Source organism: Sturnus vulgaris, chromosome 2 (assembly GCF_052056855.1).
Source record: "Sturnus vulgaris isolate bStuVul1 chromosome 2, bStuVul1.hap1, whole genome shotgun sequence".
Taxonomy (NCBI): Eukaryota; Metazoa; Chordata; class Aves; order Passeriformes; family Sturnidae; genus Sturnus; species Sturnus vulgaris.
Genome location: NC_142244.1, coordinates 72344647 through 72372038, shown reverse-complemented (window position 1 = coordinate 72372038; position 27392 = coordinate 72344647). Strand labels below are relative to the sequence as shown.

Here is a 27392-nt window from a genome sequence, read left to right as displayed (position 1 = left end):
ATGTTTTTAAAACTTAATGATCGCACATTCCTTGCTAAAAGCGCCTCTTTGCGCATCACAACTACAGCTGTGATGTAACACGGGTGAGAGACTGCTGTAGGATAATTAACTTCTGGAACACCAAGGAATACTCAGGTAGGGAATTTCACCAAGATGAGACATGAGATATCCCAGGGCATGGTGGCTCAATTGTGCGATAAAAATGTATCTTCAAATCACCCGCACTTGGCGGCACAACGCGTGCTCAGGCACAGCAGGCTCTGCGCAGAGGGGCGATGCTGCTCCGCAAAGGGCGTGTTTGTGCACATCTGCATGTCCAACACACCTGTGCCCAGCCGGCTGGGGAAGGGGCGTGACCTGCGCGTTGGGAGAAATAATTACCTAATGAGCCTTATCTTCCTGCCGTTACTCAGGTGAAACTTCCATGTGTCTGGAGCCAAGCGACTGCAGAACTTCTGAGGATGAAACACGTGATGTCTGCGCTACTTGCACAGCTGACAGCAGCAGGGCCTGCTCACCCCCTGACTCCAGACAGAGGGAAAATGTGTGCTAAGCCCTTCTATGCATTAGAAGATCCATACAAAAGACTCCTAAAAACTTAAAGACAGAGACAATTAAGGCCTTTTCTTTTTCTCATGATTCTCATTATTGGATTCTCACAAATTTGGATCACACTTTACCATGCCTTCAAAGGAATTCTTGTTAAAGCAAACGCAGAACTCAGCATCTTGCAGGTTTTATTCCCAAGAGAAAAAGCTCATTGCAAAATGGAGCAGACAGACACATCCCTTGGCTCCCTGACTCTCCCTAAAACAGTCTGGAACCATAAAGCTTCCAGAATCAGATTTTCATAAGTTGAAGCCTAAGGTTGTAGAGGATCTTCTCATGCACAGTTACAATTGCATATGTATAGCTGGCTTTTGTACATACAAATGGAGACTGTATGCCAGTGCATGTCTCAAAGGAATCTAGACAGATATACAAAAACACACGAGTCTCAGTTTTTATTTTATGAGGTGAATTAAGTGAAGGGGGAAGAAAAAGGTGATGGGAAAAAGATGAAATTCAGACCTCATCAAAGTCAAGGGTACTTTTCCTATAGACTTCAAAAGATTCAAAACTTCATCTGTAACATTTATGTCCTACTGAACCCAGAGATATGCTCAGAAACAGGTTTCAACCTCAATTCATTTGGCAGCCCAGCTTCTTCCTGGTTGAATGGTGGAAGCACTGACAAGAATCTCAAAAGAAAATTTTACTGTGATCTAAATCAGTAGTTCCCAATTTTTTCTGGCTGTCTGGGCAAATACCTCCTTTTAAGAGTCAGTGAGAGCCTTGTACCCCAGCATTTACAACTCATAGCCCAGCTAGAGTGTTCATGGAGCTCTCCATTGGGCTAGCATGCAAACTAGTACCATGTTTCCCAGAGACCATAAATTTGTTGTGTAATTCATTCCCAAGCTGCTCCTGCAGCTACTCCTGGGAGTAGGTTACAAGCTGGACAAATAGAATTTGCAGGATATATTTAGCTTATACCTTGCAGAATTGGTGTTTTTCCTTCAAGTCCACATTGTTTACACTGACCTGACTAAGGACCATTACCTGTCTTTCAACAGTAGCTTGCATCTTTCTTTTGAGAAGAAGGATGGGGGGAAATGTGGGAAAAGTTCCCCTCCTGTTCTCAATTTTAACCTTGGTCTGTGCAAGTCCAACATTGCTGACACTGCTGGACTTACAAGCTGAGCAAATCCTGGCCACACTAAGCTTGATGGCAAAACTCCCTTTGTCTTTATTAGACTCTAGATTTCACAACAAGTGTTAAGGGAATGTGACTGCAAGACTGAGGCAAAGGCAAAGTAAAAGCAAGGACGGTTTCCTCACTGCAAGCCAGAGAAAATGCATGGGTCTCCAGGGCAATAAGCCAAGCAATAAAAATATAAGTAAACATATGAATAAATTAAATCGATGCCCTCTTCAGATAGTCACTAGTTCTTGGCACTTTTTTCTCCCATCTAGTCATCTGCAGACACCTGCCCAGCTGCACTTTCTTCACACTTGACTTCCCAGTTAAGCTTCTCTGTCAGCCTTGCTGTCACTCCTCTTTCAGCACATGATGTCAGCTTTCCTGCCATCTTGATGTCACTTTTTCATATGGCAGGATTCACAGCTTTAGCTCACAACCTGTTTTTACATAGGAAGAAAAATATTTGTCATACTTGCTTCTCATCCCCCATTAAAAATGAGCTTAGCTAAGCAGGAAAAGCCTGTCAGGAAACTACTGACATTAAGTTTCTCTTCCAACAGTGTTCCAAAACACTGGATTTTTTCTTCTGCCTATCTAAAGAGATGAGAAGAATTGAGAAGTGAAGGATTCAGCTCTGCTAGGGAATAAGCATACATATTTTGTAAAGACTTTTCAAGTCCTCTTCTACATGTAGGTCAGTGAAGAGCAGAGGTTTTGGTCTTAATTATTGTTTGGTTGCAGGATTCTTTTTCTCCACTGATCTAATGGTGGCTAAGCAACCATTTTGCACTGCTTGGCAAAGCCAATAGCAAACTTGTTAACTGGGCATTTTTATACTGCTCTCCAGCACAAGAGAAACACCTCAAAGCTCCCAAGGTGACAGGTTCTAAAATGCCATTCATTTTAACAGCAAAACATTGTTATATTCACTGTGTTAGCAGACTTTAGGTGAGTTGGTATAACGTGACATATGAGAATGTGTAATTCTTGGTCACAATGAAGGAAAGTAAGAAAACAGGTTTTTACAGCAAAAGCTTTCCATCATGGGTTCCCTTTGCAGGACATGGATAACCTCTGACTTCCATATGGTACTGAATTCTCAGAGGATGAAAGTGAGCAATGGTAAATCACCCCAGATGAGTATCTCCTCCTCAACATAATAAGCAGTTTATGTATCCGGCTGCAAAAGTGTTCTAGGAAGTTGCCAAACAGGAAGGAGATCCTTGCCTGAAGTAATTTGCAAGCTAAAGGCTGGATCCTACCAAAGCATCTGGTCTGAGGTTTTGAACAGCTTTTACTCCCATAAGATTTCAAAAGATATTTAGTAGGGCCATGTCTTACAGCACGCTGTAAGGTTTGGCTAAAATTGCCTGTAAACTAGTCTCAAGCACTTAGCAAGTCTATGTTACCTTAGCCTTTAAACTACGGCAGAAATGTGCTGTGGATAGATGAACTGAAACTACACCCACTGTGTAGGAGATGAAATTATATTAACAGACATACAAACATATCATATTGCAAGTGAAAGACAGACAGTAACAATACTAAAAAAAAATTAAAAATATGCAAATCTTCCTTCCCATGGCCTGACCTACCAGTGCAATGCTGTTAAATGGATGGGTTAATGTCATGGAGTGAACTGTGCAGATCACAGACATTAAACATGCTGCCACACACCTCCTTTCTCATGACCAATTTTTTTTCAATTAAATACCCTCTGGCCAACCTTAAGCCAACGGTGATATTCTTTATATCTTGTTAACAGGTGTCATGATAAAGAAATAAGAACATATATCCTGTGTTATGTGAGTAAGGAGAATTTAATGCTCCTGCACATAAGCTAGCTCCTTTTTTGCCTTGATTTTCACAGACCTCAAATCTCCACAAAAGTTTGATTTTCTCCTTACTTCATCCTCTGGCTTTTCTGTCAGTTTTTTTTTTTTTTTTTTAAGAGTTACATTTCTGGCTAGAATACAATGTTTTAGTCACAGTGTACTGACATTGCAGAACATTGCAAACAATATTTGACCCCTGCTTTTTATTTCCTAAGTGTATCATCAGTTCCAAGCACTGAATATATTGGCAGAATTGGGCATTGCTAAACGACAACATGAAGTCTAACAGATCTGGATTTTAGTTAGTTAGCATGCACTAACTACCTCATGTGATGGCAGGAAATGACAGCTCCAAGGCTGAAATCAGATCCAGGCAGGTGGGCTCCTAAAGGGGGTTGGTGCAAACACAAATGTTGGCCCGTGTGGATCCAGCTGCAGCAACAGAGCCTGAGGTTCCAGAGGCCTTAGGAGAAAAACATGTAGTTGTATTTAAAATGTAATGCATCCAACACATTATTATGCACACACATCATATATGATGTATCACACGTGGTGATGCATCAATACTGCCTGCACCAGATAGTTAAGGGCACTAAGTAAGGTACAGAGGTACAGATCTGCCTATGATGAAACACAACAGTAATTCTCAGTTTCAGGGGTGATGGGCTAAGTCCGTGACATCTTTTTGGACTCCAGGATACAGAGTTGCTGTGAAAGAGAAGAATCAGAGGGAACAGCTTTCCCTTGCAAACCACACAGATCACTTCCCTTGCTGTATGGGAGACAATGGATGAGTTACCCCAGTCACTGGAGCAGATGCAGAAACCAGTGAAAATGAGGAGATAAGAAGGCAATGCCCAAGGATTGGCTAATAGAGAAAGAAGTGTTGTAATTGCAAAATCACTCAAACTGCTGTGCCAAACTTTGACATGCTTGATTTCCTGTGCTTAAATAATTTTTAGGCTTAAAAAAAAAAAGGGGGGGGGAGGGCGGGGAGAGAGGGAGGGGAAGTGCAGAAAAATAACCAGCTGTTCCTTGTATAGTGCAGGAAACATGTATGATTTATTGCTTTAAGGTTATTTTTGAAGGGGCTGCCTGTGGCAGCCGGAGTGCCGGAGAAGTCACTGAGGCCTGTCCACTTGAAGGGCTCAAACTGTTTCCTGAACAGCCCTTCTTCACTCGTCACCTCCGACAGCTCCCATTGACAACGTGTGACTGGGGCCCCGGAGTGTTTTAAAGCCGCGGGGGGCCGGGGCGGACAATGGGGCTGTCAATTACCTTTTCCCCCGTCGTGAAAGGGGCCGGTGAACAATGTGCGGGCGGCGGGGGGGCTGTGCCGCCGCTCCGAGCCCGCCGCCCCCGCCGCCGCGAGGTGCCGGAGGTGCCGCCCGGCCAGCCGCGGGCTGCCCCCGGCCCTGGAGGGCAGCTCCTGCCCCGCATCCCCATCCCCATCCTCACCCCCATCCCCATGCCCATCGCCGCTCCCCATCCCCACCTCCATCCCCATCCTCATCCCCATACCCATCCTCATCGCCGCTCCCCATCCCCACCTCCATCCTCACCTCCATCCCCATCCCCATCGCCGCTCCCCATCCCGCGCCCGGGGGGGAACGCCCAGGCTGCGCTACCTAGATTGTGCCTTTAAAAACTTCCTGTGTGCCTCGATGGCTTGCTGAGAGGACTGTCCATCATACAGGCGCTTTGTCTGGCAGTCACTGCCATTTGAATTTGACTGACTGAGGAAGCCCGAGTTATTTGTAAAGAACAACAAGGCTTTTCATTCATAATTTCAGTGGGGGGACAGGGTGCTAATGACTGAGCTTGAATAACCAGGGAATGCGGTATTCAAGGCAGGAAGAAGCCCAACTGGCTGCCAAATGAGAGGAAGGGAGGGGAGGGGGATGTAGGTGAAAGTGCTTGTGTGAAAAGGCAAACAATGAAATCGGGATCACACGCATGTATACAAATACAAACCAGGTTCTCAAAAGGTGAGACAGGCAAAGACAGAAGCAGGAAGGAGAGAGGAGGAAATTCCCGTTTCTATTTCATTGACTTGCCTTCAGAATCAGCTTCTGCTATGCTAAATCCGAGAGGGTCTCAGCAAAAGGCAGCTCTCTTCCCTCCTGCCGCCCTCTCACCGCTGAGAAAATGCTTTCCCTCTCCTAGTCCTTTTTACTGCCGAAAAAATCCTTGGGCTTGAAGTTGGGCTGCATGAAAATTTTGCCTTTGCAGCTTAAGCTCCAGCTTCGACCAAACTTGAAAATACTACTACTAGCCCAGGCTGTGGCCCAGCATCTGTACATATAATTTTACGTATTGATCGTCTAATTTAGACATATATTTACATATATTCTCTAACCCTGCAAAGACTTTGTCTTCACAGAAGTCGGACTTTACCTGATGCAAAAGCTATCCAATTAAATAAAGGTTGTTGCCTTCATTTCTATTGTCTACATTGGGATTTTGAATAAGGCATTAACAGAAATTTCCTTAGCTGTAATGGATTTTATAGAGCCATAATTTGTGTCCCTGTGGAGAAAACAAATCTACGGAGCTCAGAAAGAAAATGGAAATTGAACAGCACATACTTTGGAAAACACAACTGCTTTGACACAACGTAAACCATCAGAACTGGATATAATTTATGCCAATTTGAATTGCGTTGTGAGTAAGCAACAATAAGAAAACTTAAAATATGTTAAACGGTTTAAACACTTAACCTCAAGAATGAAGGAAGTTTTCCAGTGGGCTTATTTTGCAAGCTTGTTCTGTCAGATGCTGTGGATTTATTGTCTATGTTTGTAACGCAATTTCCAATGCTTCCTTTAACTTTCATTAATTAGAACACCATCCTAGGAGCTGCTCTGGACAGCTGGATTCCCTCCCTGGCCTGGAGCACACAAGACTTTCACTCAGACTCCAGAAGGAGTCAGGGGCTTATTTAGGAGGAACAGCTCCAAGATCTAGCTTCTGCCTTTGTATCTATGGGACTTTTGAAAGTAACAGACCTGCTTAAAATACAGGAAAAGATGATTACAAAACCACAAAAGATATAGGAGTAACTACACCAGATGCAGAGATGGAAGTTTAGAGGAACTCTTTAATCAAGGGGTGGGAGTGGATGCTCCTGCAGAGATAACCTTGTTTAGATAATCAAATATTTCGTCCTCTTCCCTCTCAAAGTAAGATAATTGTCTAACAGTTCATACTTTTTTAAAGTGTTCCGATTCTATCAGACACAGATTCTGAAATTTTGGTTGTGCAGAAAGACTCTGGAGGTCGGAAGTAAATGAACACCTTGGGCCTCCATGGGAAGCAGCATGTACACAGCACAGAGACTGGACTGGGACCTGAGAGTCCTGGTTCTTGCTTTTGAGATAAGTTACCTCTTTCTTTCTTTCTTCGCTGTTTTTTCTCACCTCTAAAATGGACATCTCCTGAAAACTAGTTTGAGATCTGTGGAGAAAACTGTGATAGAATATCCAGCATTTTAATTATTGTCATTTATATTGCTATTATAACCAGGAAAAAAAAGACAGTACAGATCTGACAGCAGGATCAGGGTATTTCACAATTTTTAATATTTTTTTAATTGATGCAACCATATAAACAGTATTTTATTTTGATTGTGTTCTGATTTTCAGACAAGTGATGGGGAACATCAGTTTTTATTTTCCTTTTTGTGCAAAATTTATTAGTCTCCAGGAAATTATTCTGTCCTGTTTACATCACCTCTGCTTTCAGGATGTGCTTGTATGCTTGTACTCAGATGAACACAAGTCTTTCACAACTGAGGAAAATAAAAATAATCTCCATAAATAGGATAAACATGATTTTTTTTTTTTACATTCGGTCAATCTGCTTCCTTTTGTTTGCAGCAAAATATGTAAGTCTGAATTGTACATATGCCTTGATTGATTTTCAAGATTTATGTTACCAACTGCTAATCTCTGGGAGTATTTTTTGAACTCCAGCCTCCAATGCAGAAAAATACCTTTTGTTCTGGGAGCAGAGTGGCCATCACAGCATGGAGGTCCATGCAGGCTACCTTGCCCTTCTGTGAAGAGCAGGCTTCTTCCAGCCCCACTGCTCACAGTACTCAAGATATTCATTTACCTTTCTACTACATTGCAGTTTAGAACTAGTTCAAGTATCTCTACATCAGTGGTTTTCTGACTGTGATCTGTGAATTCCTATAGACCACTTCTAAATGGGAGGTCTCGTAATTTACAATTTTCTAAAAAAGTCTGTGCTTCCCTTATGGTTTTCTTTCTCTTCTAAAGCATGGAAAAAGTCTATAGACTGAAGAAATTTGAAAACTACTGCTGCAAACCACAGTAGAGATGTGATAACTCTCTTCTTAAAATCTTCTTTCAAATTTCCCATAACTTCTAACATTGACCTCTTCCATTTCTTCTGAGTCACTTTAATCCCAGGTCAACACATAAATGTCTGCATCCTGCTTCAAAATATTTTGGGAATTCCCAAACTAGGGCTTATTAACATTTTAATAGGCAATCAGTTGATTTTGCATAAATTCTAGTATAGTCAAGCCCAGTGTTATCTAACCTCTAACTGAATGAATCTAGGAAGAGCAGTGTTTCGAACACTAACAGACAAGGTCTGTCTGTCCTGCCATTCTCATGATTACTTCTACCAAAAAAATCAAAACTATTAGGAGGAATACCCTACCAAAAACAAATACACCTTATACACCATAAAAAGCCTGCTATAATACCAATTTAGTAAATGAACTTCGCTTAGTCCCAATCCACACCAAATTGAACATTTGGTCTCAAGGTATTTGAGAGGATTAATTATAAAATGCATTGTATAAGCTAGAAAGGCTTATAAAGTTGAATTCAAAAAAAACCAATGCTGATTTTATCAAGGACACAAATATAACCAAATAACACTGAATGACACATCAAAGAGCATACTAGCTTTATTAGAACAATTTACATGCAAAAGCTCCACATTATATTACAAGTACTAAATGTATGTATCCTTCAGTATAATTTCAGAAGGATCAGGAAAGGGATCTGTTTATTCTTTAAGTTTACATAAATATATTTGGTATTCAACAGGAAAATATCCTTCTGGAAACTGTCCCTCTATATACTGGGGAAATCACCAGAGGGGATAAAGTTACACAGGCTCTGGCCTATATCACCTTTAAGGAAGGTATCACGAGCTAGATCTGAAAAAAGTAGTTTAATCAGAGAAGATCTGGGCATCACTAAAAGCAGGAGACTAAATCTCTGAGCAGCTGCATAGCTTGTGCATTCCCAACCAGACTGGCAGGTATCAGTTCTTTCACATGTAACAGTGCTGATCCTTGTCTCACCAGACTGTGCTCCTGGAACACAAGATTCATTTTCCCTCTCTTCTCAGGGAAGAGAATCCCAGGATTTCCTTCAGGTAAACTACAACAAAAATCGCAAAAGCAAAACTAACAGTACTGAGTCAAGGACCTAATTTTCTTCATAAATACATCTCGCTGTTTACAGTGTTGTGTGTTTGACTTCTCTGTTTCTCTCTACGATTTATCTAAGTGGCCTTATCAGCCTGAGAACCTCAATGAAATATCAGTAGGCAAAAAAAGCTTTACACTTTTAAAAAGCTCTATAATTCCTTTATGTACTTTAGCTTATTCAGTCAGAAACACAGAAGATAATCAATTAAAGGTTTACATTTCAATGGAACTTCTGGCATTAGAAGCAATGTGCAGCCAAACTTAGTCCTTTTAGGATGTGCAGAATCAATATTTCCATATCATTGCATTAACTCATGAGATAATGCACGAAATGTTCTCAAAGTCAGCATAGTACTGCATTTTCATTCCCTTGCAGGAAGAATTCCTTATGAATGAACTTCCCTCCCTTTTCAAAGTAAAGGGGAAAACCACTTGTTTTCAGGTCCTGCTCTGAAAACGGAATCAATTAAAAACTTGTGGGACAATTTCAGGACGAAGCAGAAAAGCTGCAGCTATTTCAGATGGGTGTCTGTCACTTTTCAAATGTATGTGGCCTTTTTTTCATCTGAAGCCACTGGAATTGCTACTATTCAAATATATCATGGATATACAACATCTATACACATATAAATATACGTGTATGTTGGTTTGTACAAAAAAATATATATAGATATATACACAACAGTTAGATTTCTTTGCTGAGAATAAATTCAAGAACTTCAACTCAAAAAACAAGGTCTGCTTGGGTTAAAAGAAAAAAAAAAAATCATGCAGTGTTAAGAGCAAACCACTAGGGGAAACATAATCACATGCATTAAGGCACTCTCCGCGACAAGAAATGTGAGTGATACATGCAATCCTCCAAAAGCTAGTTCCAAGGTACCATCAGATTAAAAATCTGAGAAATCAGCATCGAGGTTCCAACATGAACACACACAAGCACACGCACAAAAAAGACCACACTTAATTTTTCGCAGATTTGCGCACTATTTATTGTTTACCTTTGTGCCAGTTAGCATACAAATCTCTGCAAGTTTAAAGCTTCTTTTTCAAACTCATCAGTACCAGGATGCTGTATTTTAGGGGGTTTTGCTGACTTTATTTTTGGCAATTTTTTTTTCTTCTTTTGAGCTATAACACATTGATGCTTTACCATTTTGCATGCACGACTGGCTCTGTGAATAAAAATAGTCTCGCTTCACTGTTTTCAGATCTGTCTTTGAGACTACTCTCTGTATTAAGTGTATACACCTGTAGTTGCGAACCGGTATGGGAATTGATGATTGCACTACTGACCGACGGATTTTAAAATGGAATTATGAACTTTCCAGTTTAAAACACTATTTATGTACTCAATATAAAAGACGGTAAATAATTTAACAGACCTCTCCCATCTGTACAGGTTTGCACAAAAAGTTCTTAACCGATTTTTGACTTTGCCATTTGGGAGGAAGCGATTTTTGTCATCTGCAGTGAGGGGAATACTCTTTTTTGTTTCCCGTCTATTTTAACACGTACTTGTCTCTCACGGCTGAACACCGTGGATTGCCTTGCTGACACAGAGCAGCCTACCCACGGGGCACATCTCCGAGGATGCTCATGACACTGCCCGGTCATCCTCATGGAGACGCCAGGCCGCTGGGTGCCCCACTCCGCGGGGAAGCTCCGGGCAGGCCCGCGGCTCCCTCCGGCGCTGCCCGGCGCCGGGGCTGCTGCCCCCGCGGAGCCGCCCTGACCCGCCGCCCCCCGCCCCGGCGCCGCGCTCCCTCTGCCGGGCAGAGCGGCCGCGCCGCCGCCGCTCCCCGGAGCCCCGAGGGTAACCCAGCCCCACCGGGATGCGCCTCCAGCCCAGGGGCAGCCCCCGCCCCGGCGGGACAGAGCTCCGTCTGCGGGGCCGGGGGTCGAACAGGGTGGGGACGGGACGGACGGACGGGCTGCAGCTGTTCTCTGCGGGCTAGGGATCGATGGAACACGCTTGAAAGGGAAGCGAGCCCGTTTAACTCCGGCTGACCTTATTGTCACCCAAGCATAGAAAATAGTTTGCAGGTTCAGAATAGTACTGTGGAAGAACGGATACTGGAGTATAAAACCACGAAAACCCGAAGGCCGTCCATGCGAGACACAGCCCTCCTTATTTGCACGTTTTTATGGGGAATGACCACCCCCTCCACAGAGCGGTGACCAGCAGGTGTAGGAGAGGAAGTGCCTGCGAAATCGCCTCGAGTAGCAGAGGGCTGGTTAGGGCTTTGCACCGAAGGCTGTCCATGCGAATAGCGCAGCGATTGCTGCCTTGCACACGGTGTGTATTTTAAGCAGTGCCACACGTGCTCGGTGCTTGCCTTCCTGGGGACAGGGGTGCGCGTACAGATACGCGTCGGTGCAAGATGCCCGCGTCCAACCAGCCACAGTCAGTGGCTTCCGTCAGTGCTTCCAGCTCGTACCAAAGGGACCGAGCTGTGGCCGTGTCAGGAAACGCCCAAAGACAAACAGTCACGTTAGCGAGCTGCTTGCAGACCGTGTCCCCCGCACGGATGGCAACTAAAAGAAAGTTGGGGGGGGGCGCGGAGGGGGAGGTTTGCAGGGGTTTTTTAACTTAGTCGAAAAAACCCCCACACCTCCAGCCCCCCCCGCACAGGCGAGGGGACCCCGCTGGTGCCGGGGACGCGGCGCACCCCGCGGGCAGGCGCCCGAGGACCTGCCGCCCGCTCCGCCCCGCTCCGCGCCCCGCGGGCCCCGCTCCGCTCTCCCGCCCGGGCACGGGGGCGCCCTCCGCGCCGCCTAATCGCATTAATCCGCGGGACAATGCCCCAAGTAATCACCCTTCCTGCTCCCTGCGCGGCCGGCGACCGGCGGCTGGAAAGGGCGAAGCGGGGGAGGGGAGAGGCAGAAAGTGTAAACTTTTATTCCACTCGGTTAAGAAAAACGGGTGGGAGGCAATGGGGAGCGCTTGGACACAGGTCTCCCGAGGGCTAGCAGCGGCGGGGAGAGCGAGCCTTCCTCCCCGCGAGAAGCGAGTTCCCCTCGGTTTCCCTGCAAACCTATCGCCGCCTGCCTCTGAGTAAATACACGAGCACAAAAGCAGCCCCGAGCGGCGTGAGACCGCGCACGGAGCAGCCTCCCGTGAGCACAGGCTGCGGCGAGGCCCCGGGAGCGCGGCTGCCGCTCGCCCCGCGCAGCGCGGGGAGCGCCGCGGACGGGCCGGGGCCGGGGCCGGGTCTGGGGCCGGGGCCGCCGGGCTGGCTCGGCGGCGGCAGCGCTGCCCTTTTGAATGCCTCCCGCAGCTCAGAGTGCTGGCAGGGCGCTGGGAGCGCCAGTGAATGTAGCCCCGCAGAGCCAATGAGCTGGGACCGGATGCGATATATCCTCTGGGACAACAACTGCTCTGTTCCTCCTCAGATCCACATGACGCCATTTACTGCTGCTTTTGCAGAGAGATCACCCTACCTCCTCCGGAAAGAAAAAGAGAGAGAGGGAGAGAGCGAGCGAGCAGAAAAACGCCGAGTCCCTACAGCTCAGATCTCAAATCTTCCTCCTCCTCCTCCTCCTCCACCTCCTCCAAACACACAACAACAACCACCACCACAAATCCGCTGCGCTCCCAAAACACCCCCCCCGATTGCAAACCACAGAACTGCCTGCAACACACACACGCTCGCAGAGGGAGCGAGAAAGCTAAGAGGGAGAGAGGGGAAAGGAGCCTGCAGCAAGCAGCTTCTCAGCTTCTCAGCAGAACGGCTACATTGCACAAGCTGCTTTTTTGGAGGAGCTCAGTGGAAGAAAGCTCTGGGATTTTATTTTAGATCCACTTTATTTTGGTTTTTTTGGCTTTTCCCTTTCCTCTTGATCAATTTGCAACAGCAACAAAAAAAGTGACTTGGTGCTGGCGATTCGGCCTCCTGTTCATTGACGAAAAAAAAAAAAGGAAAGTGTGTGTGTTTAAGACTGAGTGATCTCTTTTTAGGAGCAAAGAAAACTCACCGTGGTCCGGAGAGGTGTTTTGATTATTATTGTAATATATACACGCGCACACGTATTTATAATCGATCTGGGAAGAGGCACCTAACTTTGCTCTGGACTTTTTTTTTTTTTTTTTTTTTTTAACATGGTGATCATTCTTACTCTAATTTGCAAGCTGGACTAAAGCAGAGTTTGGAAAAGAATTTTTTTTTGCTTTAGGGCTGGATTTATTTGCAAACCGCAGGAAGAAGAAAATACAAGAGAGAGAGGGGTTTGGTGCCGCGCCGCGATCACGGTGAGAGCCTTTTCCTTCTTTGCAAAACAAGCTTTTCAGTAACCTCCTCCCCCGCCCCGGCTGCTCCAAGAAAACTCGTGGAAATGTTTGAGGCCGATCCCTTTTCCATTCGTACAGGTTCTCCCTCTCCCCCCCTTCCCTTCTCCTTCCTTTCTCAGAGAGGAGCTGGAGGTGGGATTTCGGAGCGGTTTCTCTGCGGGGAGGGGTGGGGGGAGCTCCGTGGGGTTTGCGGGCTGCGCCGCGTTCGCGCCCCGCCGGGGCGCCCCGGGGGTGCGGAAGGCTGCGCGGGGGGCGGAGGGCTGCGCGGGAGCCCCGGAATGCCTGCGGGGGCTGCCAGCGGGACGGGGGGTGCGCTTGGAGCAGCCGCAGCTCCGGCGTGTTCTCGCTGCTGCGGGGAGCCGGGCACGGGAGGTCCTGAGCGCTCCTGCCCCGCTGGGCACGCGTGGGTTTCCGACAAGCCCCGGGGGAGGTGAAGGGAGGGTGCAGAGGGGTTGGAGAGCGGCGGGGCTGTTTGTCCCCCGGTCCTGGGGGAGAAGGGGCAACCCGCCTTTCCGTGCGTGATTTAAGCCTGTCTGTAGTGGCGTCAGGAGATTCGTGCGATTCGGAAGTGAGTGCACGTCTGGTACAAACATATGTGTGTGTGTGTGTGTGTGTGTGTGTGTACGCTTAGATATTTCTCCTGTATGAAACTAATTCGATCTGTAAGACAAGGAAAGTCCTTCCCTAGGTTCTTCTATGCATATGTGGAAGGGAAGAAAAAGCCATAATTTTTAATTTTTTTTTTTCTTGGTGGGCTTACTTTGTGACAAACCCCTTCATCAAAAAAAAAAAAAAAAAAGGCTGCTGGTGTTTTCAGCAAGTTATTTGTGTGTCACTTTGCCCCACCCCGATGGTAAAGTCCCTTTTGCCCTAATCCATAGTCTGATCACACACTCGGCCCTTAATGGGGGTTTCAAAGCACTTTGAAAGAAGAGGAGGTGGTTGGTGTGTGTGCGGTGGGAATGGGGGTGGGGGTGCCTTCTACAGGCTCCGGCCACTAAACAGAAATTCACGGGCAGAGGACTTTTCTCCCTTAGGCTTCGCCCTTCCCCGGCCAGCTGTACACGGGTTTTTTCCACAGCACGCAAGAAGCCCCTCGCGTTTTAAACCTCCCCAAATGTGCCGAACGCGAAACCCGTCCCCTTCGCTTACCCTTTTGCCAAGCCCAGCTAAGAAAAGTTAGCAGTCTTGGCACTTGAGCTCGGTGAGAGTGGACTTTGGCTCTTAGAAGTGGGGAATCGTGTTATCACACACATGCACACACAAAAAGGCAAATCTGCTTCTCTTGCTCTTGGCGGATGCAAAGGGGAGAAGTACTAGGTCAGAGGAGGGAGAGATGTGCCCTCCCGTAAGGATTTTCAGGCAAATGTAGGTTTGCAAATAAGTGTGTTGTTTCTTTGCATCCTGTCCTGTTAGCGGATCTATCAAGGGGAGAAAAAACGGGGAGCACCCGGCTTGGCCTGATGCTCCACTGGAAATGCCTTCCTGGGTCCCTCCGGGCTGGGGCGGAGCGGGGCGGGCTGAAGGTCAGGCAATTTGCAGAATATGCGTAAAATAAGAGGAGCTTTTCCAGCGGCTGGCTTTGTGAAGTTGAATGGGTGCTTAGGGCAAGGCGAGAGGGGGTAATCTGCCTTTTGCCCAGCTGTCCCGGAGGTGTTGTCTGAACCGTCTGCAGGGCGCCTGGCACTTCCCGGGAGGGGAAGCTCCTTTAGCATCTCCTGGGGGAGGGCGGGGGGGAAGAGTTAAAAGGAAGCATGGGTTTGACTTTCTGATAAGGCGGCTGAAGTAGCCCCCTCCCACCTCCCGGCCCAGAGGATGTCTCCTGGTTATCTCCAGGTTGTCTGCACTCTCCGGCGGGAGAGGGGCTGTCGCCTCCCACCTGCTGAGCGCCCCCCGCCCGAGATGGAGCTGGAGGCGGGGAGGGAAGCGGAGACCGGAGGCTGCTTTTCCAGCTCCCACCTTGGCGTCTGAGGGGGGCTCCGCCACCGATCCCGGGGTCGTCTGAAGCGCCTTCAGGTCAGGGTCAGCTCTGCTTTTGCAGTGGGCTGTCGTTTCTGGAGAGGCAGGGGCTGATCCGGCGTACCCTCTAGGCTGGCTGAGGCTGGTGGAAACCTGGACGTGCAGGACAGATAGGGCTGACAATTCCTCTCGTGAATGGGGAAAGCATTTTATTTTCTATTATTTTTTATCTCCAGATAGTTTCAGAGGAGGTGAATAGGTGAATGTCTACTTAGGCTGTTGGTTGAAACTTTTGGTATGGCAGAGGTTTTAATTTAGGAAAAAAAAGGATATGCAATGCTCCAAGCCAAGTTGGCGAGAGTTCTTTTGGTTTTTTTTTTTTTTTTTGGGGGGGGGGGGGGGGGGGGGCCGGGGCGCGCAGGGGAGGAAATGAACTCCATAACATGCATCCTGTGTCCAAAACCAGGATTTAGTAATATTTAAAATAAATGGTCACTCTTAAAAGTTAGAGATTTGTCTATATCTATTTATTTTTAAAAGAAAAAACACTTGAAGGAGGAGAGCCAGGAGTTAAAAGGTTAAATGTCTTTCATTGATGTTAGAATAAAGACAGTGTCTTGAGATACTCTTTGTTAAACTGTTTGGCTATATTTTATTATACTTCAGTACAGTATTATTGTTGGTAACTGATGTGTACTGAGTAACACTATGGTGCTCTTTCTAGGTATAATTGAAGACATTGTGTGGTCCTTGTAACAAGTTTGGTTCCTGCTTGGGCTTTAATTGTAAAATATTGTTCTGGATTTTTGTATAGGTAATTGGATTTTGGAGCCATTTTAAGATATGATAAAGGCAAAACAAATATTAACTAATTTAGAGGGCGGTATTTGAAACTTGTGCCTGTTTGAGTGTGGTAGTTATTTACAAGTTCTCATCTTCTGTGTCTTTTACTAGGTTTTCATTTAAATTCTAAAGTCTGCCTACCTACTTTATAGTTAACGATCCTTTCAAGTAATATTCCCAATCAAGTAGACTTCTTGGATGCTGGCAATATTTGATTATCTTATGCATGCCTCTATCCCACAAGCCACTCTTGATAATATTTACAATTTGAAATGCAGTCTATGGAATTATTTACACATTAAAAAAAAAAAAAAAACAAAAACCAAACCTAAACAACTGTGGTAGCATTGCTTTTGTAGTATTGAGCCTTAAAATAACAATCACAGTGGTGTGCACCAGTATGACACACACTAAAATACTGGGGAGAGATATTTTAACTTGTGCTGTTGAAGTTTTTGGTAGCACTAACTCATTTAATGTCTAACCTCAAACATTTTATTGCTATTTAGTGTTTTTCTTGGGACCATTGGTATTAAACTAAAATTTCCTATTTACATCATGTAAAGTTTAATGTGTAAAGAGACTAGCCTACCAAAATATTATCCAGTTTTAAACAAAATTGGAGAATTATATGTCTGTCATCAGCAGGTCACATTACACTTGCTAAATACTTGGAGGATAGTTTGGTTTGTTTTTTTTTTTTAGTAAGGTTTTCAGTAGCCTGATGCGAAAAGAAGTGTCACTTCAAGTGGCTGAAATGTAATCACTTTAAAGGCCATGGTCTAACCAGAAGATGGCCTGGGAAGCCTCAGTTAGCAGGAGTATTACCTAGGCTTTCCAGAGCCGCCAGTTAAGCTGCATGGTCCTAGGAAAGAATCCCCTTAAGCTCTCCACAGCAGTAGGCAGAGCAGGCCAAGGGAAGTGCACTCAGCTGACTGGTGCCTGTGCTTGTCCCAGATGTGACTCCTATTTTTTATGGCTGATGCATTACTTGATTGTCTGCGGTGCTGTGGGGTCCTGCAGGCTTGAAAGGCTGCTGGAGAGAGCATGAGATGTGTTGCAATAGTGAATCCTCTCTTTGTTGCTCCAGGATTTCAGATGTGTTCTAAGCCTGGCGGGGTGAGCAAGCTTCTGGGCACTGATGGAGACTCAGCACGGCAGTGGGTCGCAGCCCTTACTACAGGCTCGGCGTGACAGTGGGAGACCGCACGGGGAGCCCGACCTGCGGGATGTCCTGATGCAGCAGGTTCACGTCTTGTCGTTGGACCAGATCAGAGCCATCCGAAACACGAATGAATACACAGAGGGACCTACGGTGGCTCCACGGCCGGGGGTCAAGTCTTCTCCTCGGGTAACAGCCCAACCCAAAAATGAAAGGCCCCATGGCTTGCCTGAGCATCGTCATTTTAGCCGGATCCAGCACACACAAACGCATGCATCTCCTCGAGCGCCTCTGTCCCGCTCCATCAGCACAGTCAGCACAGGTTCACGGAGCAGTACAAGGACAAGTACGAGCAGTAATTCGTCAGAGCAAAGACTTCTAGGATCATCTTCGGGGCCAGTTGCTGACGGGATAGTCCGAATGCAACCCAAGTCTGAGCTCAAGGCGAGTGAGCTGAAGCCACTGAGCAAAGAAGACTTGGGAGCACATAGCTACAGGTGTGAGGACTGTGGAAAGTGTAAGTGTAAGGAGTGCACTTATCCAAGGACCCTCCCCTCATGTTGGATCTGTGACAAGCAGTGTCTTTGCTCAGCCCAGAACGTGGTTGATTACGGGACTTGCGTTTGCTGTGTGAAGGGCCTCTTCTATCACTGCTCTAATGATGACGAGGACAACTGTGCTGACAACCCCTGCTCCTGCAGTCAGTCACATTGCTGCACTAGGTGGTCCGCCATGGGTGTAGTGTCCCTCTTTCTGCCTTGCTTGTGGTGTTACCTACCAGCCAAGGGTTGCCTTAAGTTGTGCCAGGGCTGTTACGACCGGGTAAATCGGCCTGGGTGCCGCTGTAAACACTCCAACACCGTTTGCTGCAAAGTTCCCAGCGTACCCCCCAGGAACTTTGAAAAGCCAACATAGCATCACTAGCCAGAAATATTAAAGTAACAAGGACTATTATTTTAACGTACATATGCAACCAACTAAGCAGCTATGGTCTTGGCACTGTAGTAGAAGGGTTGGGGATGTACTTTGCTGTTTGCAGTGAAATGCTTTTCTGTGTGTGTGCCATCTTAACTGATACGCTTGTTAGAATCCAGCTAGTGGCATACAGGGGAAAAAAAAGGGATGCAGTACATTGTGACCCACATATTGCATAAGCTAAAGCAACACAGACACTCCTAGGCAACTCTATTGTTTGTGAATAGTACTTGCAAAATTTGTAAATTAGCAAATGACTCCTTTTTTTTTTCATTGTTTTCTGCCAGAGATAATGTGCTATATTTTTGTATATACAATAATATTTTCAACTGTGAAAAGTAAGTGCTGTCATAAGACATGGCACAGTCACAAAATATTATACTAATATGTTGTACATTCGGAAGAATGTGAATCAATCAGTATGTTTTTAGATTGTATTTTGTCTTATGGAAACCTTCTATTACAAGACTTTGATTTCCCTTTGGACTTCATGTATATTGTACAGTTACAGTAAAATTCAGCCTTTATTTTCTAATTTTTTCAACATATTGTTTAGTGTAAAGAATATTTATTTGAAGTTTTATTATTTTATAAAAAGAAATATTTATTTTAAGAGGCATCTTACAAATGTCACCCCTTTTTATGAGGACGTCATAGTTGCTGCAAATAAGGGGTGAACGATGCATATGTTCACTATAAAATAGAAAATATATTAACGTTTGAAATTAAACTGGGCTACTTGTCATTTTTTCCCCCCATTTATTGTTTTGAGTTGGGAGAATTGGTACTTCTAATTGCAAACTTCACAGTACTATAGTCAGAGTGAGCCTAATGTGAAACCAGAAAGAGATTTTTAAAGTGCATTCTTTTGTTCTTGTTTACTTCTTCACCTGAAAACAATGCAGGATTTTTGCTCCCTTCCTTTGCACAAATGTCCCATATACTGTTCTTACAACAGAAAAGGAAAATGAACATAGGAAAATGCATTAATTCATTCCAGACTAGGACTAATAGGCATTGAAAGCTTGACCTATTCTATAAGTGATGAGCTTTTGTGCTTCAAATAGGAAATAAGTAATCATTCACAAAAAAATGTTAGGCTTGCATGACTTAGTGAGAGAGAGGAGGAAAAAATGTAATTAATACGGTCAATGCAAAAAGCTTGGTAGATTATTTGTTAAAGTTAGAAGAATATGCCACAGGGAATGATAGATCTGAATGCAGTCCAGCCTTATGTCAAACATTTGCCTCACTTGTAAGAAGAAAGTTGCTTGATTTTTCATTTGTGGCAGTTACCTTCCACTGAGGTCAAAATCCTTTCCCTGCCAAGTTTCCCACCGGAAGCCTAGAGAATGATTTACCTTTCTTTATTAACAAACTATCATTTCCTGTTCTGAGCATGTCTCTCCAAGTTTAGAGGTCTTAATGTTCAATTTTATTTATACATTTTCTTAATGTTCAATTTTATTTATACATTTCTTAAGCTGGCATTTAAGAATAGTTGTAAGTATTTTTAAGCTGAGGCTTAAAAAAGTCTCCCAGCCTTTTCTGAACTCCCTCCAAGAAAAGCAAGTTATTACTAATAAATTAAGAACTCACTAAAAGCTGAAAACTAGAGCTTTGAGTAAATGTTCTTTTTGCCCCTTAATTTTCATCTCAGATCTGTTATTTGGATGATTTTACATAGGTCTGTAGTACTCAAAAATCTTACACTGTGTGTTTGTGCATATTGGTTATCAATCATCAAGTGAAATTAAAAAGTGCTTGTTCTCTTTCTCTTTTTTTTTTTCTTTACTTCTCTGGTGAAAAATGTAAGCTGGTTTTCTTTCCTCTCTGCACCAGCTGGCTGGATACTTTGGCGTACAAAGACGAACAGAATATATTTAGCTTTCTGAGTGGAATTTGCCAGAAAAAAGGTAGCTTATGTTACATAAGTAATTTGTCCATATTTAAAGTGTATCAGTAACTGAGTAACTGAGTAGTGGAGTGTATATGTGAGATTGTGCTTGGCGGCTGATAAACAGAGATTTTTATTATTTAATTATGGGGGGTTTCAGCAATTTTGTTCTTGAAGGAGTTGATAACCATCATGTGTTTCCATTCACTGAATGTAGTTCTTGAGCTAGGTTAGGTGCTTATGCTTAAACTCCTGGGTTAGTCTTGCTGATGAAAACAAACATTAGGGGAATCTTTGACCTTTAGGCTATATGTTGGAAACCCCAAATCCCACCAATCGCAGTAGACAGTAAATCCAGTGTTTTCACTGGATTTATGAACTTGACAAAACTGAAGGCAAGCCCTGTCTTTTCAGTGATTTATGTTTCAGTTGAGGATAACTAAAAGCTGAAGGTGAAACTGGAAAACTGGGATGGCTGAGCAGCGCAGCAGTCAAAGAGGGTGCAACTCAAAAGTCCTAGCTAAAGTCCAGTACTAAAATTGTGAAATTGTGGATGTGTTTTCTTTTTGCAGTATAGTAAGTTCTCTGTCTACCTAGTTATGTTCTAAGGGAAAAGGAAAGCCATCTTCTTGTTGACAGTGAAATTTGAAGCTGGTTTAAACACTGAGCAATGGTTGTCACCTTCCACTTGGTTCTTAATGAGGATAAAATAGGGGATCCCCCCCACCTCAGGTAAGCCCATTACCAGGAATTGGGTAGGATGTATGACTCTTGGAAACAGGGATGTAGGGAAGTGTGGCCTGTTGGGCTAACTATGGCACTAGGGTCTAGGATTCAGTTAGTATAGACTGATGTTTTTGCCCACTGGACTCTTAAAAGCTGGTTTGTGTATATTAGTTAACATCCTAATATTGCACTTAATTAGATAAGGTTTAGTATTCTAAATAAAACCAAAATCTTGCCTCAAGCAGATTAGATTGTTTTAATAAGAATTAAGAGGGCTTTTCAAGTGGATTGAGATAATGTTATTAAAGCATGCCTACTGTATCCTTTGAGATAGGAAAGTGGAGGTCCAAGTAAGGAAAATTTTCCATACATGAGTTTTGAGAATACCCATGAAAGTCATGCTTGATATAAATCATATAGGACTTTAATTTTAGACTGCTAGGAAGTTGTGTGAGAGAGCAAATCCCTTATTATTGCTCCATTTGTTGTGTTGCTGCTTCAGAGTTTTGATCTCTTACAGATTGTGTAAGGTTTGTTTAAGGTATAGAGACTTTCAGGATGGGACTGACAGTAGACCCTAGTGACGATGGAAACAAATAGCATTTTTTCAAATTATTTTTCTGTATGATGTAAGTTACAAATAAATATATCAAATTTAGAGAAATTTAGAAATTCTTCTATTAATAACCTCATTTTTTTTTCTTACTTTGCTCTTTAATAGTTTGAAACTTGATTACAATTTCTTTTTTGAGATAAGGGTCATAGCAGTTAAAAAACAAACAAACAACCCCCCCCCAAAAAAAAAAAACAAAGAAAACCAACAACAACAAAACCAAAACAAAAAAACAATCCCCCTTAAAAAAACACAACAAAAATACCAAGTCCCCCCCAAACAAACAAACAAACAAACAAAAACAGAAAAAAGAAGGAAAAGTGACTTGGATTCAAGTGGAAAATAAATAGTGCTTCGGATGGAAATAAAATGTGTTCCTAAAGGATTTGAGATCATATTGAGGTGAGTATTTACATTCAACAGATTTACAAAATCAGTCTTCAAAAGCCAAAATTCTCTAAGTTAAGTGATTGTCATGATTAACACATTAGATTTTTTACACTTACTTACTAAACTCCCAGCATTTAAATATACAGTATTACCTGTATTACCCTTTTTACTTTTGGTAAAACATAAAATAATTAATTTTTGTAATGAGTGAAACCTCAGATATTTTTGTCATGTGGCAAGAAGAAAGCAGAATGCATTTCTGCTCTACAGTGGAACATTTAAATATTTTTAGGAATTAATGGTTGGGAAAAATTGATTTGAACAGTCTGTCTTGTCTCAGACGTTCCTAGATGGGTGCAGGTACAGCAAGTAATAATGATTTCATCTGCTGAGACTAATTTCTCAGTCAGTCACTGGAGCAGAGTCCCAGAAAGAAATTGGCTGAATGTGAAAGCACGCTCGATTGAGTAGTGTCTGTAAGAATAATATTGAATAGATGTCTTACTGAAAATGTCATCATTTGTCATGTTGGGTCATCTTAAATAAATCAGTTACAGATTGGGATTGAAAGTAGACAGCACACCAGACGTGGGATTCCAGGTGACAAAGTGCACCAAATCCTTACCAATGAAAATTCTTGGATGTTTTCCTCTTTATGCAATCTGATTTTAAACTGGAATCTTACAAATAAAAAATAGTGTCTTGTTGAAGTCAGGATAGTTTGACTCAAAAAACACATGCATATTAAGTGCAGATGTGTATAGCACTTTTGACTTCAAAAATATTTCATGTTTCAATCTGTGGAGATTCCTATTCCTATTCCTATTCCTATTCCTATTCCTATTCCTATTCCTATTCCTATTCCTATTCCTATTCCTATTCCTATCTCTATTTCTATTTCTCTTCATATTTATTCCTTCTAGTCCCTATCCTTTTCCTTGACTTTTCCTAGCCATAATAAATAAATGTTTATTGCCACTTATAGGACAAAAGGGGAAAGAGGAGGATGAAACATCTTTTTCTCATTAGTATTCTGTGCCTTAAAGTTTAGGACAAGGTCAAAAAACTGATTACCTTGCTGCATGTATCCCGCATTTTCAGAAATATAAAGTGTTTTTTCTATTCATGTGACATGAAATAGACTATTTCAGAAAAATCTTATTTTCATTGTTTTGGTATGAATTTTATTATTCAAGAAGGCTTTATAAGTCTTTTTTTTTAACTCACTAGCACTGTGTTTCACATGAAAGAGGCAGAGGTGTTACTACCATAAAAGCATGAACTGCTGCTGTTCCTCTGCTACAGGGACTGTTCAGTAGACAGCTAATGTAGTTATCTTTGGACATGAGTAGTAGCAATGATTTTGCTTGAAACAGGGTGGGAGTTCAGTGTTTTCAACCTTGGGAGAAGGCAACAGAGGCTGTGCTACATATCTTAGTTTCTCTTTACATGTGGTGTAAGAAACTTTTTTTTTTTTCCGCTCTGACTTAACTGTGCATGCTGATTACAGAAGCTTAGGGCCAAAATGTTCAAATTTCTAGACTAAAATGATTTGGTTCCCATTTTGGTAGAAGTTACCAATAATCAGAAGCTTTGACAATGTAGTCTGCTATTATGTAGGATTATTTATGGATATTTTAATACTTAGGGGTTTAAGTTACATTTTAAAATGGTCTTGCCAAGGGAGATAATCTCTTTCTAAAAGGAAAGGAACTGTATAATCAGAGGAGCTCTGCTTTCCTGAAGACTGCTGTATAATTACCAAACCACTTGGTGCACCTGAGATATGTTACAAGAGATAGCACTTGATGCCGTTTAGGAGTTGCAGGCACAAGTTTTGCTTGGAGAGTCTGAGCTGGTACACAAGGGTGTATTAGGAAGACTCACCAACTTACATCGACAGTCCCTTGAACAAAGGGAGTTTTTTACTTTTTCTTTTTTACCGTCACTTTATTTTGATCCAGAAGCGGTGGATATGAATGAGTCATAAATCATGTAGTCGTTGCCATGTTTACTGATGAAAGGCTGTATTAACGCACTTATAGTGTGCCTCAAAAAAACCACACCAAGATGGAAACTCTTTAAATGACCAAACTTACCACTGTCATCTTCAGAAATGAATACAAACATCAGGGCTATAACAAGCCATATTTCAAAATTACCTGCACTGTAAGTAAGTTGCACTAATTGGTTATGCTAAAACTGTTACTGTAATTAGACACAGTTCCGCTTTAGGTCTCAAAATCAACTCAGACCTTTGTCAGCTTCCTCTGTAATGCAGTTTTATTAATTACCGATTTACTTAAAGTGTTGTCCTTGTTTCTTCTACAATACATATAAAAGTTGGTGTATCACAAACTGTCAAATGCATGAAGTGAACAGTTTTTCTTCTCTCTCATTTCTCTATCATAAAGCATTACAAAGAGGAGGAAACTGTGAAATAATTTTATTTGCTTTGGGTAATTTTATTTACGAATTTTGTTTAATTATCATAGACAGAGTGCTAATTTGATGGAGTGCTGTTTTGTGATTCCCTCCCCTCTCTCCCCAGCACTCTCACAATCGCTCCCCTAAAGAATATGGCAGTATGAGATATGGAAGTAGAGCAGTTAAGGACCAAGAATTCACTTTGTGAACTTAACCTAAGTGCAGCTGCATTAAATAGTAAGATGAAGCAGGAGCATCAATGCCTTCTTGCTGAACTCATCAAATGCATTGTACCTTTCACCAGTAGGTTTACTCTCTTCCACCTCTGCTGCTCTGCAGATGGAGATTATGCAGTTGTTTGTCATGTATGTTTTTTTGCATCAGTGTCTTTTCTTTTTTGGAGAAACATTGTGTTCATTCTTTAAAACTATTGCATGAGGATCCCAAAACACTGTTATTAAAAAAAAAAAAAAAAAAAAACAAAAACGACTAGCCACATGTGAAGGTTTTATTAACTGCCCACTGCCTACTACTCTCAATACTATTCTTGGGGAGGAAGGCTCTCTTCAGACCCCTGCATCCCAAGTGGAAGGAAAAGACTGTGTGAGTTATTCTGAAATATGTGTAGTTGAGGGGAGGCATGGATTATGGTATAAAAGGTGAACTTTCCATCAGGGCTGTGCCTGGCCCGTTCTCTTCTGCACACACACAATTGCAGTACAAAATCTGACAGTGTTTCTGACCACCTCTGTACTCGTAAATCAGACAGTAGGTGGAAATGTTCCTGGACAATGGATTGCAATTGCCCACGCTAGTGAAGCGTTAAGACTTTGCCTGGTGTGAGTTAAGCATGTGCCAAAAAGTACTCCCTCAAGCTATTCCCTACCACATTTCAGGAACCATTCCCAAAAGTCAGCTTGCCAGCAGCTCCTTCTTTTAGAAGTTCAAGGAGTTGCCCAGATGGACACTGTTCTTTTGGGGCCAGCTGGAACATAGTGCCCAGGAACATTCTTGGATAGATTTATTCGCAGTCCAGGAGGAAGGAGATCCCTCCCACAAATGTCATCTCAAGGGAAATTCACTCACAAAGATATTCTCATGAGTTCAGATGACACAATCTAATCCTCAAGCAGAAACTTAATTGCAGTTAAGAGAAGCAGAACAGAAGCAACCTCTTTAATTTTTTTATCTCAAAAGAGTGAGACAATTGGAAAGGTAACTTTTTAGAATTTTGCAAAGCTTAAGTGACTGGGGCACTTGCTCCAGTGTAGTTATATAGAATTATATGTTGATATTTTGTATCTAACCTGAACTACTATTTTTTTGTTTGTTTAGGGATATGGCATTCTTTTTTTTTTTTTCTTTTTTGCAAAAATATTTCTTAAGTATGTACTGACAAATCATAAAAACAGACTTTGCCCTGTGTTTTCTTTCACTAAAAAGTAAGATTTAGTATGTCACAGGACTTGATTTTTAAGAATGAATTGAGATGCTGTTTTTTGGTTTTGGAAATTATACACATCTGTGAAGAAAACAATCACAAAAGATAGCTTCCTTTCATTGTAATCATTACAACTTCATCTTTTCCCAAGGTATGGAAAGTGTTTTATCTTTATTGCTTTCAGCCTTGTGCTCTCTTAGCCCCCAGGTTATAGAATGAGTGTCTTATGGAACCTTGCAATTGCTGAGTGATTTTGCAGACTTTCATAGAGAAAAACTGGTGTGTAAAGTATTGCACTTGAGCTTAGCCTCTGAGAGGACAGATCTTACTGAAATATTTAAATGTGTGCAAAATATATTTCTGCATACATGCAGTCTGAGGGATGTGGCTGGAGAGAAAAGGACTGTCACAATTCACCCCTTAAGATCTCTGCTTTAGAAAAAAGAATCAATGTCAACTTTTTTTTTTTTTTTAAGTTGATAAATTAGGCTAAGTGAAATATTAGATGGAAGGATATCTTGTTCAGTTTATTAAATGTGTCCAAGATTTGTGCTGTTTACATTTCACATCGTTTTTATCCAAAGACCTCACTTCAGCTGCAAGATTGGTGAAATGCTTGGCCTCACTGGAGGCAATGACAAAATTCTCCTTGACCTCCTTGAAACTTTGTATAGACAAGAGGTGAATTCCTGAATATGTACTGATTGAACATACACTTGAATGGGTATCCTGGGAAAATCCCAGCTGCCTAGGGGAATAAAAAAAGTTTATAATTGCATGACACACACACTTTTGAATCAAGGAGTAGCTATCTTAGTTTAGGATTTTTAACCTTTATTCCGATCCTACTTAACTTACTCTACTACTAAGATAATTTAGTCCTATCGCTGCTGTAGAATATAGGTAGTTGCTTCCTGTAGGCATCAATCTTTTGTATTTTGCTGGGAGATTCTGTTTTGAGGGTTAATTCCATTAAAGGTGCTATAGATTCCTGTTAGGCTTTTTGCTGACAGATGTGCTGATAAAAGTTTGTGTGTAGACTTTCTCCCTTTATTTCAGCTTACTGTTATCACACCATTCTTGCATACTAAAGCTGCAACAGTTTGAACTAAGTTTGGCTCAGCTCTTGCAAAAAAGTCTAGGAAGAGTGTTCATTTGGTTTAGCTGAGAGCCTGGTCAATTGTAATAGGTTCATTCATACTAATAGTATCTACACAGTGTTTTGTGACTCTTACTAAATCAGCTCTAAGCACTACCTGAAGTTACATGAGTGAAAATGTGCTTAAAGTAAAGTACAGTGAGCTGCTGTCAGACAGAAGTGTCTGTGTTTAGCATTGCTTTCATCTGAGATGCCCGTTAAGACAAATGGGCAAAATACTGTTACAGTTACATTTCTACATTGCACATTATATCACCTGTAGATATAGATATATATATAGAGAGATAGATATATACACATCACAATTACATCTTTCTTAGGGGGAATGAGGAATTGAATTATCAGATTTCACTTACCAATATCTGTCCTCCAGAGTATCAACTTTTGCTATAACATTTTCCCATGGTTTTTAAATGATACCATGAAAAGTGCTCCTTTCTCCTACCCCTGAGAG

The 27392-nt window shown here is 42.7% G+C and overlaps 1 protein-coding gene and 1 long non-coding RNA gene across 4 annotated transcripts in view; one reads left to right on the top strand and one right to left on the bottom strand.

Annotated features, from left to right (window-relative positions):
* The window catches only part of LOC148224848 (uncharacterized), a 112070-nt gene extending 106665 nt beyond the window's left edge, over positions 1–5405 (bottom strand). For both annotated transcript variants that reach the window (XR_015801975.1, XR_015801976.1), the window contains exons 1-2: positions 5208–5405; positions 3904–4042 (exon numbers count right to left, since the gene is read on the bottom strand). This is a non-coding gene — a long non-coding RNA (uncharacterized LOC148224848). The remainder of the gene's footprint in view (positions 1–3903; positions 4043–5207) is intronic.
* A 7044-nt stretch (positions 5406–12449) lies between these two features.
* SPRY2 (sprouty RTK signaling antagonist 2) lies at positions 12450–19015 on the top strand. 2 transcript variants are annotated; one of them, XM_014870993.2, is made up of 2 exons: positions 12450–13307; positions 17239–19015. In XM_014870993.2, the coding sequence occupies exon 2, from the start codon at positions 17290–17292 to the stop codon at positions 18223–18225; it is 936 nt and encodes a 311-aa protein (XP_014726479.1). In that variant the 5' UTR covers positions 12450–13307; positions 17239–17289; the 3' UTR covers positions 18226–19015. The 2 variants fall into 2 exon arrangements, with proteins under 2 accessions (XP_014726479.1, XP_088015938.1); XM_088159812.1 differs by lacking the exon at positions 12450–13307 and adding an exon at positions 13351–13478.
* Positions 19016–27392: the final 8377 nt, after the last annotated feature.

Bases quoted from the DNA above. Each gene is read 5' to 3' on its own strand.
- SPRY2 (XM_014870993.2), top strand. From the start codon at position 17,290: ATGGAGACTCAGCACGGCAGTGGGTCGCAGCCCTTACTACAGGCTCGG.